The sequence below is a fragment of the Notolepis coatsorum genome (assembly GCF_963971535.1).
Source record: "Notolepis coatsorum genome assembly, chromosome: 11".
NCBI lineage: Eukaryota > Metazoa > Chordata > Actinopteri > Aulopiformes > Paralepididae > Notolepis > Notolepis coatsorum.
In genome coordinates, this window is record NC_140175.1 from 343,554 (window position 1) to 359,496 (window position 15,943).

Genomic DNA, 15,943 nt, shown 5'->3' on the forward strand with positions numbered 1-15,943 from the left:
AAAACGATGACAGACTACAAAGGCGCCTCCCTCAAACTGAACAGTGACATCTCCTTAGCAAATGACCTCAATACCTTCTATGCAAGGTTTGATGCTGGTAATAACAACACCAGCTCACAAGCCTCGGCAATGGGGGGGGGGGGGGTCGGCTGCTGATGGAGGCGCAGTGTTCAGGGTAACAGAGCATGAGGTGAGGCGGACCTTTAAAAAAGTGAATATCAGGAAGGCAGCAGGTCCAGACGGCATCCCCGGCCGCGTCCTAAAAGTCTGTGCCGACCAACTGGCCCCAGTATTCACTGACATATTTAACCTGTCCTTAGAACAGGCTGTCATCCCCACCTGCCTGAAGAAGTCCACTATTATCCCTGTACCCAAAAAATCCAAGCCTGCTTGCCTCAACGACTACCGCCCTGTAGCTCTCACCTCCATAGCCATGAAGTGCTTCGAGAAGCTAGTAAAGGGCTACATCTGCTCCTCCCTCCCCATCAACATGGACCCCCTGCAATTTGCATACCGCCCCAACAGGTCCACGGAGGACGCCATATCCCATGTGCTGCACACAGCAGCATCACACCTGGACAAGAGGCAGGGGAACTATGTGAGAATGCTATTCATCGACTACAGCTCGGCATTCAATACCATAGTCCCCTCCATACTCATAGCCAAGCTCAGGGACCTGGGCTTGGGCTATGACCTCTGCCAGTGGGTCTTGGACTTCCTGACTGGCAGACCCCAGGTGGTGAGAGCAGGCAACTGCACCTCCTCATCCATCACCCTCAACATAGGGGCCCCCCAGGGCTGTGTTCTGAGTCCCCTCCTCTACTCCCTGTACACACACGACTGTGTGGCTCAGCGGAGTAGCAATACAATCGTCAAATTTGCTGACGACACAGTGGTGGTGGGCCTGATCTCTGCCAACGACGAGAGGGCCTACCTGGAAGAGGTCAAGGTCCTGGCGGGATGGTGCCAGGAAAACAGCCTCTCCCTGAACGTCAGCAAAACAAAGGAGATGATTGTGGACTTCAGGAGGTCGGGGGTCAAGGACTACAGCCCCCTCAGCATCGACGGGGCACCGGTTGAGAGAGTCAACAGCTTTAAGTACCTCGGAGCCTACATATCCGAGGACTTAACATGGACCACACACATTAACAGTGTTGTGAAGAAGGCACGACAACGCCTCTACTTCCTCAGGCGCCTAAGGAAGTTCCAAGTCAGCCAGAAGATCCTTAAGAACTTCTACTCATGTACAATAGAGAGCATCTTGACCGGCAACATCACCTCCTGGTTTGGGAATAGCACTGCACAAGACCAAAGCAGACTACAAAGAGTGACACGTTCAGCCGAACGCACAATTGGAGGGGGGCTCCCCACCCTCCAGAACATTTACTACAAGCGTTGCAAGGGCAAGGCTAAGAGAATCATTAAAGACTCCAGTCACCCAAACAACTGCCTCTTTGAACTGCTGCCGTCAGGCAAGCGATACAGGAGTCTCAAGGCGAGCACAGAAAGACTCAGAAGAAGCTTCTATCCCCAGGCCATCAGGCTGCTAAACGAACAATGAATGAACACTACACAACAACAACCACCAAACGCACATAGCACACACATCCACACGCACACACTCACTTTAAACAAACACACTGTAGCACCCACTCCACACACTTATAGCACACACCCACTTTAAACAAACACACTGTAGCACCCACTCCCCACACTTTATATTTATGGATGAAGGATTGCACTACAACTCGTACACCTTACTGTAAATTGTACCTAAAATTGTACCTCATCCCATTTCTGCTTTGCACTAGATAGTACTGTACATTAGTACACTGCATAGTATTGTGTATTGTATATTATATGGTAACTCAGAACATTGTACATATGTCTATACCGAACACTGTGACCTCATTTTCTTCTTCTAAATTCATGCTATATTATGTTATTATGTTATTTGATACTATCTTGTCTAGCACAGTCTCTGGAGCGTAACAGTAAGAAGCATTTTGTATGAAAGTATTCTGTACTTCTGTATGACAACTATTAAAGAACTTGAACTTGAACTTGAACTTGAACACACACACACACACACACACACACACACACACACACACACACACACACACACACACACACACACACACACACACACCTGACTCACTGATAACAAACTATCATTACACCTGGGTAAAACAGAGTCCATTCTCTTCGGATCAAATAACAAACTCAGCAAGACCGACGGCTTCTCAGTTACAGTGGGTGACAATATTGTCACAAGGAAAGATGAAATTACCTACCTGCCCTGGGTTCCATCCTAGAGGCAAATCTTTCCTGTGACGAAATGGCAACCAATGTAATAAAAAAAGTCAACCAACGAACTCGATTCTTGTACTGGATCTCCTCTCTGGTAAACAAGAACACCCTGAAGACTCTGGCAGGAGCACTCATTCAAGGGTACTACACCTCGCACCTCATGGTACCAAAGCACCTCAAAGGCACTAAAAACTAAATTACAAACATCACAAAACAAACTGGTCAGACTACTGCTTGACCTTACCCCTAGAACCCACCTCACCCCTGCCCACTTTGACAACCTAGGATGGCTTAGAGTAGACGACAGAGTACAGCAACTTGCAATGGGCCTGGTCTACAAGATACACTACACCACTAAGGTACCCATGTACACGGTACACAAAAACCATGGTACGGTACGTACCTCGGTTTTGAAGGATTTTCGGTACAGTGGGGGAAAGTTTGGCTTTCCATGTTCCAGTCAGGGTGATGTAGTGTGCAGTAACTAATTGTACTTGTAGGGCTGTCAACGAATATTCTATATTGCAATTAATAATCGACTTGTACATTTTTTATTATTATAATAATTGCCCCCGGTGGGCGGTCGTTAGTGGTTAACATACCGTTGTATTCGTTCGGTAATCTACACAGCCGTTCGGTACGGTACGGTACACACTGACACGGTTCGGTACGGATACGTGTACCTTTACACCCCTAATGTACATGTCAAAATACTTCCCAAAGGTCAGTGAATACCACGACCACAACACCAGAGGGAGCTCCACAAATCATGTTAAACCCAGATTCGGCTCAAACAAGGGACTAAACATGTTTTGCAATTATGCCACATCAATGTGGAACGCCCTACCTAAAGCTGTAAAGGAATGTGAATCCCTACCCACCTTCAAAACCACTCTCAAAGAGCACCTACGGGAGGCTGCAATTCGAAACTGGCCCCTGTAAATGTCCTAACGCAACCCCCTCCAATGTACAGTAAATATCCTATTAAACCCAATAATACACGAGACCCTCTTCTTGGGACCAAGTAAGGTTTCGTCAATAATCGAATGTATTCCTGATAACTTGTCGTACAGAACTTGTAAGTTGCTTTGGATAAAAGCATCAGCTAAATGACTAAATGTAAATGTACAGTTACCCCCCCCCCACCACCTCTAATGTAGTTTCCCTGATGTAAACAATGGGGGACCCTGATGTAAACAAGACGAAAGTCTTTCTCTGGTCTGCATCCTCTTAGCAGTTGTGTGTATTGAGCCGTACTGTATTGTACCCATTCTGCAAGCTGTTAATAAAGTTTTCAATCAATCAATCAATCAATCACACACACACACACACACACACACACACACACACACGCACTGATGAAGACAGAAGCACTGGATCAGTGCTTAAAACACACACACACACTTAATTGCTCAAATATGTATGTTTACATTACGTGACGGGGTGGGGGGGGGGGGGGGCACGGGGGGGGGGGGGGTTGTGATCTGCCCGGGAGACGTTTTCACGCCAAGAATCTACACAGAATTTAATTAAATGTTTTGTATCAACAATCTTTGAGGTCTTTTCCAAAGCAACCAGCCCTGGAGCGCAGAGTCTCGCGTGTGGAGCGTGTGAGAGAAGCGTGTGGAGCGTGTGAGAGAAGCGTGTGGAGCGTGTGGAGCGTGTGAGAGAAGCGTGTGGAGCGTGTGAGAGAAGCGTGTGGAGCGTGTGGAGCGTGTGAGAGAAGCGTGTGGAGCGTGTGGAGCGTGTGAGAGAAGCGTGTGGAGCGTGTGGAGCGTGTGGGCCTGGCTGCGGAGGCGTACCTTGACGGAGGAGTGGAGGTCCGAGATGTTCTGGACCCTGTTGCCCGAGTCTGGATCCCACAGCTGGAGCGCAGCGCTGAGGAAACCTGAACCTGAACTCTCATGTTTTTATATTCAGATCCAACTGTACTTATGTCTTTCTGCTATTACCCTGCCCATACCTGTACCTCCCCTCCCCCATGCTGCTATTACCCTGCCCATACCTGTACTGCCCCTCCCCCATGCTGCTATTACCCTGCCCATACCTGTACTGCCCCTCCCCCATGCTGCTATTACCCTGCCCATACCTGTACCTCCCCTCCCCCATCCTGCTATTACCCTGCCCATACCTGTACCTCCCCTCCCCCATGCTGCTATTACCCTGCCCATACCTGTACCCCCCCCCCCCCCCCCCCCTCCTCCATGCTGCTATCACGCCTGCATTTCCCCAAGGGGATCAATAAAGGAATATCTTATTGTAACCGAGTGGAATTGAACCGGAGACCGTAGGATCCACAGGCGGCCGCACTAACCAGCTGAGCTAAAGGGTCAAAGGTTAGCAGGTGCTGGTTGACTGTAGTTTACACTAACCAGCTGAGCTAAAGGGTCAAAGGTTAGCAGGTGCTGGTTGACTGTAGTTTACACTAACCAGCTGAGCTAAAGGGTCAAAGGTTAGCAGGTGCTGGTTGACTGTAGTTTACACTAACCAGCTGAGCTAAAGGGTCAAAGGTTAGCAGGTGCTGGTTGACTGTAGTTTACACTAACCAGCTGAGCTAAAGGGTCAAAGGTTAGCAGGTGCTGGTTGACTGTAGTTTACACTAACCAGCTGAGCTAAAGGGTCAAAGGTTAGCAGGTGCTGGTTGACTGTAGTTTACACTAACCAGCTGAGCTGAAGGGTCAAAGGTTAGCAGGTGCTGGTCGACTGTAGTTTACACTAACCAGCTGAGCTGAAGGGTCAAAGGTTAGCAGGTGCTGGTTGACTGTAGTTTACACTAACCAGCTGAGCTAAAGGGTCAAAGGTTAGCAGGTGCTGGTTGACTGTAGTTTACACTAACCAGCTGAGCTAAAGGGTCAAAGGTTAGCAGGTGCTGGTTGACTGTAGTTTACACTAACCAGCTGAGCTAAAGGGTCAAAGGTTAGCAGGTGCTGGTTGACTGTAGTTTACACTAACCAGCTGAACTGAAGGGTCAAAGGTTAGCAGGTGCTGGTCGACTGTAGTTTACACTAACCAGCTGAGCTAAAGGGTCAAAGGTTAGCAGGTGCTGGTCGACTGTAGTTTACACTAACCAGCTGAGCTAAAGGGTCAAAGGTTAGCAGGTGCTGGTTGACTGTAGTTTACACTAACCAGCTGAGCTAAAGGGTCAGACCTGTTAGCAGGTGCTGGTTGACTGTAGTTTACACTAACCAGCTGAGCTAAAGGGTCAAAGGTTAGCAGGTGCTGGTTGACTGTAGTTTACACTAACCAGCTGAGCTAAAGGGTCAAAGGTTAGCAGGTGCTGGTTGACTGTAGTTTACACTAACCAGCTGAGCTGAAGGGTCAAAGGTTAGCAGGTGCTGGTTGACTGTAGTTTACACTAACCAGCTGAGCTAAAGGGTCAGACCCGTTAGCAGGTGCTGGTTGACTGTAGTTTACACTAACCAGCTGAGCTAAAGGGTCAAAGGTTAGCAGGTGCTGGTTGACTGTAGTTTACACTAACCAGCTGAGCTAAAGGGTCAGACCCGTTAGCAGGTGCTGGTTGACTGTAGTTTACACTAACCAGCTGAGCTAAAGGGTCAAAGGTTAGCAGGTGCTGGTTGACTGTAGTTTACACTAACCAGCTGAGCTAAAGGGTCAAAGGTTAGCAGGTGCTGGTTGACTGTAGTTTACACTAACCAGCTGAGCTAAAGGGTCAAAGGTTAGCAGGTGCTGGTTGACTGTAGTTTACACTAACCAGCTGAGCTAAAGGGTCAAAGGTTAGCAGGTGCTGGTTGACTGTAATTTACACTAACCAGCTGAGCTAAAGGGTCAGAGGTTAGCAGGTGCTGGTTGACTGTAGTTTACACTAACCAGCTGAGCTAAAGGGTCAGACCCGTTAGCAGGTGCTGGTTGACTGTAGTTTACACTAACCAGCTGAGCTAAAGGGTCAAAGGTTAGCAGGTGCTGGTTGACTGTAGTTTACACTAACCAGCTGAGCTAAAGGGTCAAAGGTTAGCAGGTGCTGGTTGACTGTAATTTACACTAACCAGCTGAGCTAAAGGGTCAGAGGTTAGCAGGTGCTGGTTGACTGTAGTTTACACTAACCAGCTGAGTTAAAGGGTCAGACCTGTTAGCAGGTGCTGGTTGACTGTAGTTTACACTAACCAGCTGAGCTAAAGGGTCAGACCTGTTAGCAGGTGCTGGTTGACTGTAGTTTACACTAACCAGCTGAGCTAAAGGGTCAGACCTGTTAGCAGGTGCTGGTTGACTGTAGTTTACACTAACCAGCTGAGCTAAAGGGTCAGACCTGTTAGCAGGTGCTGGTTGACTGTAGTTTACACTAACCAGCTGAGCTAAAGGGTCAGACCTGTTAGCAGGTGCTGGTTGACTGTAGTTTACACTAACCAGCTGAGCTAAAGGGTCAGACCCGTTAGCAGGTGCTGGTTGACTGTAGTTTACACTAACCAGCTGAGCTAAAGGGTCAGACCTGTTAGCAGGTGCTGGTTGACTGTAGTTTACACTAACCAGCTGAGCTAAAGGGTCAGACCTGTTAGCAGGTTCTGGTTGGTAGTTTACAGTATGTCTGTGTGTGTGTTAACCGTGTGTGATAGTAAAGGGCTAACCTTCTGTATTGTGTCACAGTGAAAGGGTTAACCGGCTGTCGTGTGGCAGTGAAAGGGTTAAAGGATACACTGAGGGTGCGGTCTGAGGAGGCGGTGATGAGGGAGGTGTGTGCTGCGTCTCCACTGGTCATGGTGGTCATGGCTGTTATCTGCTGGGAGTGCCCTCGCAGCTCCAGCAGCCTCTGCCCTGTCTGAGAAACACACATGAAGGGGTTAACACACAGCTGGCCAGTGGGGGGCACATGCGAGCAACGATCAAGACAGGGGAGGGGAGAATTGGCACGAGAGGAAAATTGTGATGGGAGATAAATCACAGAAAAAGGAGGAGAAAAAAAGTAGGTCAAATTTTTTAATAATGATTATTGAAAAGTTCTGGGGTTTTAAAGTCGTATTTGGGGGCAATTGACCTTTCTTTTATTTGTATCTGGGTAAGAGTTTCTCATCTGGGTAAGGGTGCTCTCGACCACTCTTAGAATGTGTTCTCGCCTGAGAGAAAAGCAACAATAAGAGAACATTGCTGAATCCCAGGTAAGAACAAAATAAGAGGAAATGCTAGTTAAGAACGAAATTAATGAATGAATGACCTTTATTTATATAACACCCTTCACAGCACGAATGCACAGGGTGCTTTACACTACAGCTTAGTATATACAAACAAAAACAGAAGTCAGAAATAAAGGCAACAACAACAGACGGCAGTTAAAAACAGTGAAATCAGATAAAATAATAGAATAAAATAATTTAGATCAAATCATCAGTCACTAATTAAAAAACAAAACTATAGGAACAGTCAGGACAAGAAAGAGTGCCTATGTATGACCAAAGGTCTGTCTGAACAAATGTGTTTTTAGTTTTTTTTTTTTTTTAAAGAGTTTTCAGAGGGGGCAGTTCGCAGGTCCAGGGGGAGAGCATTCCAGAGCCTTGGTGCCGTCACCTGGAAGGCTCGATCACCCCTTGTTTTGAGCCTGGACCTGGGGACCACCAGGAGGTGCTGATCGGCAGATCTGAGTGAGCGGAAATCTGTTCTTATATCGCTTCATGAATGAGGCCCAATGTCCTTTAAAACAACACATTACACTCTGTGTCCTTTAAAAACACACATTACAATTAACTTACATAGCACAGCAGTGCCCTCTAGTGGTGATATCGCCTTTGGTGCATGAATGAATGAATGAAAACTTTATTAACAGATTGCAGAATGGGTACAATACAGTACAGCTCAATACACACAATTGTTAAGGGGATGCAGACCAGAGAAAGACGTTTGTCTTGTTTACATCAGGGTCCCCCATTTTCAATTCATATAGACATTTATGACATACACAACATACATGACATTTATGACATAGGGACTTACAGGTATTTAGTACTGATACATTTGTGACATAGGCGGTATTCAAATATACAGTACTGTTACCCCTAGATCCTGACAGAGTATATACATATGATGGGGAGGGGACTGTACATTAGGAGGGGGTGGGTGGGTGGGAGGGAAATATACATACGGTGGGGAGAGAATATATACATGCGGTGGGGAGGGGACTGTACATTAGGAGGGGGTGGGTGGGTGGGAGGGAAATATACATACGGCGGGGAGGGAATATATACATGCGGTGGGGAGGAGACTGTCTATTAGGAGGGGGTGGGGGTTTTGGGCATTTACGGTGGTCAGTTTAGAATTGCAGCCTCCCGTAGGTGCTCTTTAAGAGCGGTTTTGAATGTGGGCAGTTGTACAACATGCACTCACATAAGTAACTCATAAGACCGGCATCATGTGAACTATATACATGCAGTGTTTTCTGAAAGAGAGTTTGACCAGAGAAGCCCTTCCTGGTTCCAGTGCTTTGGATCTGAAGTGGAACCTCGATGACGACGAGGTCAAAGTGCAGACGTGTGGCTGGTTCACATCCATGTAGGGGCGGCACTACTTTTCATCCTCCCTCCATTTTAGGGACCAAAGGTAACCGGTTGTCATATTTAGTTACAATGAATAAACGGTCAGTCTGGCGGCTGGGTGGCGCAGCGGACATTGCGCTCGTCACCAACGCACAAGCCACCGGTATCGAATCCGGCTGTCTGCGTTGCCTCCGGCTTGGGCCGGCCGTCATACTGACTCAGTTAGCAGAGTCAGCGGGTGGAAGTCAATGGGTGGTATTCTGGACGTTGTGGACAGCGACTCCTACAGGTCGGTCAGGGCGCCTGCACAGCAGAGACAGGAAATGACGGGGGTAGTGTGAGCCTCCCACACGTTACACCTCGCCGATGAGAGTACGCGCTGGCAGGTGAAAAGATGCGACAGGCTGTCTCCTCGTGTATCGGAGGGGACATGTGATGCAAGGCTTCTATCCTCCCTACGACCGGCCAGTGGGGGGCATAGTCGAGCAACGTTCAAGACAGGGGAGGGGAGAATTGGCACAAGAGGTAAATTGGGATGGGAGAAAAATAGAAAAAGGAGAAAAAAAGTGGATTAAAAAAAAAAAGAAAATAAACGTTCAGTCTGTAGAAGTGGTCGAACATTTTAAATATTTAGGTGCTTTCCTGGATAATGAGCTTTGTAGCCGACACAGAATACATCTTCAAGAAAGCTATGCAGCGCTTGTATCTTCTAAGAAAGTTGAATAATTTTGCTGTAAGTAGGGATATTCTAGAGCTGGCATACGAAGTGTTATTATAACGTTTGATATCTCGACCTGGTAGGGAAACCTTGGGGCCAGGAATAAGAACAAATTGGCAAAGATACGTTAACATGTTATTTACAGTAAAGTTATAGGGAAACCACAACTGTCTGAGTTGTATGTTGCTTCAGTCTGAGTTGTATGTTGTTGCTTCAGACTGAGTTGTATGTTGTTGCTTCAGACTGAGTTGTATGTTGTTGCTTCAGTCTGAGTTGTATGTTGTTGCTTCAGTCTGAGTTGTATGTTGTTGCTTCAGTCTGAGTTGTATGTTGTTGCTTCAGTCTGAGTTGTATGTTGTTGCTTCAGTCTGAGTTGTATGTTGTTGCTTCAGACTGAGTTGTATGTTGTTGCTTCAGTCTGAGTTGTATGTTGTTGCTTCAGTCTGAGTTGTATGTTGTTGCTTCAGTCTGAGTTGTATGTTGTTGCTTCAGTCTGAGTTGTATGTTGTTGCTTCAGACTGAGTTGTATGTTGTTGCTTCAGACTGAGTTGTATGTTGTTGCTTCAGTCTGAGTTGTATGTTGTTGCTTCAGACTGAGTTGTATGTTGTTGCTTCAGACTGAGTTGTATGTTGTTGCTTCAGTCTGAGTTGTATGTTGTTGCTTCAGTCTGAGTTGTATGTTGTTGCTTCAGTCTGAGTTGTATGTTGTTGCTTCAGTCTGAGTTGTATGTTGTTGCTTCAGACTGAGTTGTATGTTGTTGCTTCAGTCTGAGTTGTATGTTGTTGCTTCAGACTGAGTTGTATGTTGTTGCTTCAGACTGAGTTGTATGTTGTTGTATGGGAGGGGGGGGGAACAGGGGGGGGGAACAGGAGGGGGAACAGGAGGGGGGAACAGTGAGGGGGGACAGGAGGGGGGGACAGGAGGGGGGGACAGGAGGGGGGGAACAGGCGGAGGGGGGACAGGAGGGGGGGACAGGAGGGGGGGACAGGAGGGGGGACAGGAGGGGGGAACAGGAGGGGGGACAGGAGGGGGGGACAGGAGGGGGGGACAGGAGGGGGGGACAGGAGGGGGGACAGGAGGGGGAACAGGAGGGGGGGACAGGAGGGGGGGACAGGAGGGGGGGACAGGAGGGGGGGACAGGAGGGGGGGACAGGAGGGGGGACAGGAGGGGGGGACAGGAGGGGGGGACAGGAGGGGGGACAGGAGGGGGGACAGGAGGGGGGGACAGGAGGGGGGACAGGAGGGGGGACAGGAGGGGGGGACAGGAGGGGGGACAGGAGGGGGGACAGGAGGGGGGACAGGAGGGGGGGACAGGAGGGGGGGACAGGAGGGGGGACAGGAGGGGGGACAGGAGGGGGGACAGGAGGGGGGGACAGGAGGGGGGACAGGAGGGGGGGACAGGAGGGGGGGACAGGAGGGGGGACAGGAGGGGGGGACAGGAGGGCGGGACAGGAGGGGGGACAGGAGGGGGGACAGGAGGGGGGGGGAGAACAGGGAACAACATTTAAGACTTACCTCCACGTTCCAGACCAAGACCAGCCCATCGTCCCCTGAAGAGGCAAACCTGGAGACAAGAGGGTTAGAGTTAGAGACCAGAGACTAGAGACCAGAGAGAGACTAGAGAGAGACTAGAGAGACTAGAGACTAGAGACCAGAGACCAGAGACCAGAGACTAGAGACTAGAGACTAGAGACTAGAGACCAGAGACTAGAGACTAGAGACCAGAGACTAGAGACTAGAGACTAGAGACTAGAGACCAGAGACCAGAGACCAGAGACTAGAGACTAGAGACTAGAGACTAGAGACCAGAGAGAGACTAGAGACCAGAGACCAGAGACTAGAGACCAGAGAGAGACTAGAGACCAGAGACCAGAGACCAGAGACCAGAGACTAGAGACCAGAGACCAGAGACTAGAGACTAGAGACTAGAGACCAGAGACCAGAGACCAGAGACTAGAGACTAGAGACTAGAGACCAGAGACCAGAGACCAGAGACCAGAGACCAGAGACTAGAGACTAGAGACTAGAGACCAGAGACCAGAGACTAGAGACCAGAGACCAGAGACCAGAGACTAGAGACTAGAGACCAGAGACTAGAGACCAGAGACCAGAGACCAGAGACTAGAGACTAGAGACCAGAGACCAGAGACCAGAGACCAGAGACCAGAGACTAGAGACCAGAGACCAGAGACCAGAGACCAGAGACCAGAGACTAGAGACTAGAGACCAGAGACCAGAGACTAGAGACCAGAGACCAGAGACCAGAGACCAGAGACCAGAGACCAGAGACCAGAGGGGAGACCAGAGACCAGAGACTAGAGACCAGAGACCAGAGACCAGAGGGGAGACCAGAGACCAGAGACCAGAGACCAGAGACTAGAGACCAGAGACCAGAGACCAGAGGGGAGACCAGAGACCAGAGACCAGAGACCAGAGACCAGAGACTAGAGACCAGAGACCAGAGACCAGAGACTAGAGACTAGAGACTAGAGACTAGAGGACCAGAGACCAGAGACCAGAGACCAGAGACCAGAGACTAGAGACCAGAGACTAGAGACTAGAGACCAGAGAGAGACTAGAGACCAGAGACCAGAGACTAGAGACTAGAGACTAGAGACTAGAGGACCAGAGACCAGAGACCAGAGACTAGAGACTAGAGACTAGAGACCAGAGACCAGAGACTAGAGACTAGAGACCAGAGACTAGAGACTAGAGACTAGAGACCAGAGAGAGACTAGAGACCAGAGACCAGAGAGAGACTAGAGACCAGAGACCAGAGAGAGACTAGAGACCAGAGACTAGAGACTAGAGACTAGAGACCAGAGAGAGACTAGAGACCAGAGACTAGAGACTAGAGACCAGAGACCAGAGACTAGAGACTAGAGACTAGAGACTAGAGACTAGAGACCAGAGAGAGACTAGAGACCAGAGACCAGAGAGAGACTAGAGACCAGAGACCAGAGAGAGACTAGAGACCAGAGACTAGAGACTAGAGACTAGAGACCAGAGAGAGACTAGAGACCAGAGACTAGAGACTAGAGACTAGAGACCAGAGAGAGACTAGAGACCAGAGACTAGAGACTAGAGACCAGAGACCAGAGACTAGAGACTAGAGACCAGAGAGAGACTAGAGACCAGAGACTAGAGACTAGAGACCAGAGAGAGACTAGAGACCAGAGACTAGAGACTAGAGACCAGAGACCAGAGACTAGAGACTAGAGACCAGAGAGAGACTAGAGACTAGAGGACCAGAGACTAGAGACCAGAGACCAGAGAGAGACTAGAGACCAGAGACTAGAGACTAGAGACTAGAGACTAGAGACCAGAGACTAGAGACTAGAGACTAGAGACCAGAGACCAGAGACCAGAGACTAGAGACTAGAGACCAGAGAGAGACTAGAGACCAGAGACCAGAGACCAGAGACCAGAGACCAGAGACTAGAGACCAGAGACTAGAGGACCAGAGACCAGAGACTAGAGACCAGAGACCAGAGACCAGAGACCAGAGACCAGAGACCAGAGACTAGAGACTAGAGACCAGAGACCAGAGACCAGAGACCAGAGACCAGAGACCAGAGACTAGAGACTAGAGACCAGAGACCAGAGACCAGAGACCAGAGACCAGAGACTAGAGACTAGAGACCAGAGACCAGAGACCAGAGACTAGAGACTAGAGACTAGAGGACCAGAGACCAGAGACCAGAGACTAGAGACTAGAGACCAGAGACTAGAGAGAGACTAGAGACCAGAGACCAGAGACTAGAGACTAGAGACCAGAGACTAGAGACTAGAGACCAGAGAGAGACTAGAGACCAGAGACCAGAGAGAGACTAGAGACCAGAGACCAGAGAGAGACTAGAGACCAGAGACTAGAGACTAGAGACTAGAGACCAGAGAGAGACTAGAGACCAGAGACTAGAGACTAGAGACCAGAGACCAGAGACTAGAGACTAGAGACCAGAGAGAGACTAGAGACCAGAGACTAGAGACTAGAGACCAGAGAGAGACTAGAGACCAGAGACCAGAGACTAGAGACTAGAGACCAGAGACCAGAGACTAGAGACTAGAGACCAGAGAGAGACTAGAGACTAGAGGACCAGAGACTAGAGACCAGAGACCAGAGAGAGACTAGAGACCAGAGACTAGAGACTAGAGACTAGAGACTAGAGACCAGAGACTAGAGACTAGAGACCAGAGACCAGAGACCAGAGACTAGAGACTAGAGACCAGAGAGAGACTAGAGACCAGAGACTAGAGACTAGAGACCAGAGACCAGAGACTAGAGACCAGAGACCAGAGAGAGACTAGAGACTAGAGACCAGAGACTAGAGACCAGAGACCAGAGAGAGACTAGAGACCAGAGACCAGAGAGAGACTAGAGACCAGAGACTAGAGACCAGAGACCAGAGACCAGAGACTAGAGACCAGAGACCAGAGAGAGACTAGAGACCAGAGACCAGAGAGAGACTAGAGACCAGAGACCAGAGACCAGAGACTAGAGACCAGAGACTAGAGACCAGAGACCAGAGACTAGAGACCAGAGACTAGAGACCAGAGACTAGAGAGAGACTAGAGACCAGAGACCAGAGAGAGACCAGAGACCAGAGACCAGAGACCAGAGAGAGACTAGAGACCAGAGAGAGACCAGAGACCAGAGACCAGAGACCAGAGACCAGAGACTAGAGACCAGAGACTAGAGACCAGAGACCAGAGACTAGAGACCAGAGACCAGAGACCAGAGACTAGAGACCAGAGACCAGAGACCAGAGACCAGAGACTAGAGACTAGAGACTAGAGACTAGAGACTAGAGACTAGAGACCAGAGACCAGAGACTAGAGACTAGAGACTAGAGACCAGAGACCAGAGACTAGAGACTAGAGACTAGAGACTAGAGGACCAGAGACCAGAGACCAGAGACTAGAGACTAGAGACCAGAGACCAGAGACTAGAGACTAGAGACTAGAGACCAGAGACTAGAGACTAGAGACTAGAGACCAGAGACTAGAGACTAGAGACCAGAGACCAGAGAGAGACTAGAGACCAGAGACCAGAGAGAGACTAGAGACCAGAGACTAGAGACTAGAGACCAGAGAGAGACTAGAGACCAGAGACTAGAGACTAGAGACCAGAGACCAGAGACTAGAGACTAGAGACCAGAGAGAGACTAGAGACCAGAGACTAGAGACTAGAGACCAGAGAGAGACTAGAGACCAGAGACTAGAGACTAGAGACCAGAGACCAGAGACTAGAGACTAGAGACCAGAGAGACTAGAGACCTAGAGACAGAGACTAGAGACCAGAGACCAGAGAAGAGACTAGAGACCAGAGACCAGAGACTCAGAGACTAGAGACTAAGACCAGAGACTAGAGACCTAGAGACTAGAGACCAGAGACAGAGACCAGAGACTAGAGACTAGAGACCAGAGAGAGACTAGAGACCAGAGACCAGAGACCAGAGACCAGAGACTAGAGACCAGAGACTAGAGGACCAGAGACCAGAGACCAGAGACCAGAGACCAGAGACTAGAGACTCAGAGACAGAGACCAGAGACTAGAGACAGAGACCAGAGACCAGAGACTAGAGACCAGAGACAGAGACTAGAGACCAGAGACCTAGAGACCAGAGACCAGAGACAGAGACCAGAGACCAGAGACCAGAGACTAGAGACCAGAGACCAGAGACCTAGAGACTAGAGACTAGAGACAGAGACCAGAGACAGAGACCAGAGACAGAGACCAGAGATAGAGACTAGAGACTAGAGACAGAGACCAGAGACAGAGACCAGAGACTAGAGACTAGAGACTAGAGACTAGAGACTAGAGACCAGAGACAGAGACTAGAGACTAGAGACCAGAGACTAGAGACTAGAGACCAGAGACCAGAGACTAGAGACCAGAGACTAGAGAGACTAGAGACCAGAGACCAGAGAAGAGACTAGAGACCAGAGACTAGAGACTAGAGACTAGAGACCAGAGAGAGACTAGAGACCAGAGACAGGAGAGACTAGAGACCAGAGACCAGAGAGAGACTAGAGACCAGAGACTCAGAGACTAGAGACTAGAGACCAGAGAGAGACTAGAGACCAGAGACTAGAGACTAGAGACCAGAGACCAGAGACCAGAGACTAGAGACAGAGAGAGACTAGAGACCAGAGACTAGAGACTAGAGACCAGAGAGAGACTAGAGACCAGAGACAGAGACTAGAGACTAGAGACCAGAGACCAGAGACTAGAGACTAGAGACCAGAGAGAGACTAGAGACTAGAGGACCAGAGACTAGAGACAAGAGACCAGAGAGAGACTAGAGACCAGAGACTAGAGCCTAGAGATAGAGACTAGAGACCAGAGACTGAGACTAGAGACCAGAGACCAGAGACCAGAGACTAGAGACCAGAGAGAGACTAGAGCCAGAGACTAGAGACTAGAGACCAGAG

The 15,943-nt window shown here is 49.2% G+C and overlaps 1 protein-coding gene across 1 annotated transcript in view; it reads right to left on the minus strand.

Moving 5' to 3' along the window:
* The window catches only part of wdr41 (WD repeat domain 41), a gene marked incomplete at its 5' end in the record, with an annotated part of 47,958 nt that overhangs the window by 25,437 nt on the left and 6,578 nt on the right, over positions 1-15,943 (minus strand). The window contains 3 exons of the mRNA XM_084324132.1: positions 4,116-4,178; positions 6,962-7,084; positions 11,024-11,107. Coding sequence (XP_084180258.1) covers positions 4,116-4,178; positions 6,962-7,084; positions 11,024-11,107 — 270 coding nt within the window. The remainder of the gene's footprint in view (positions 1-4,115; positions 4,179-6,961; positions 7,085-11,023; positions 11,108-15,943) is intronic.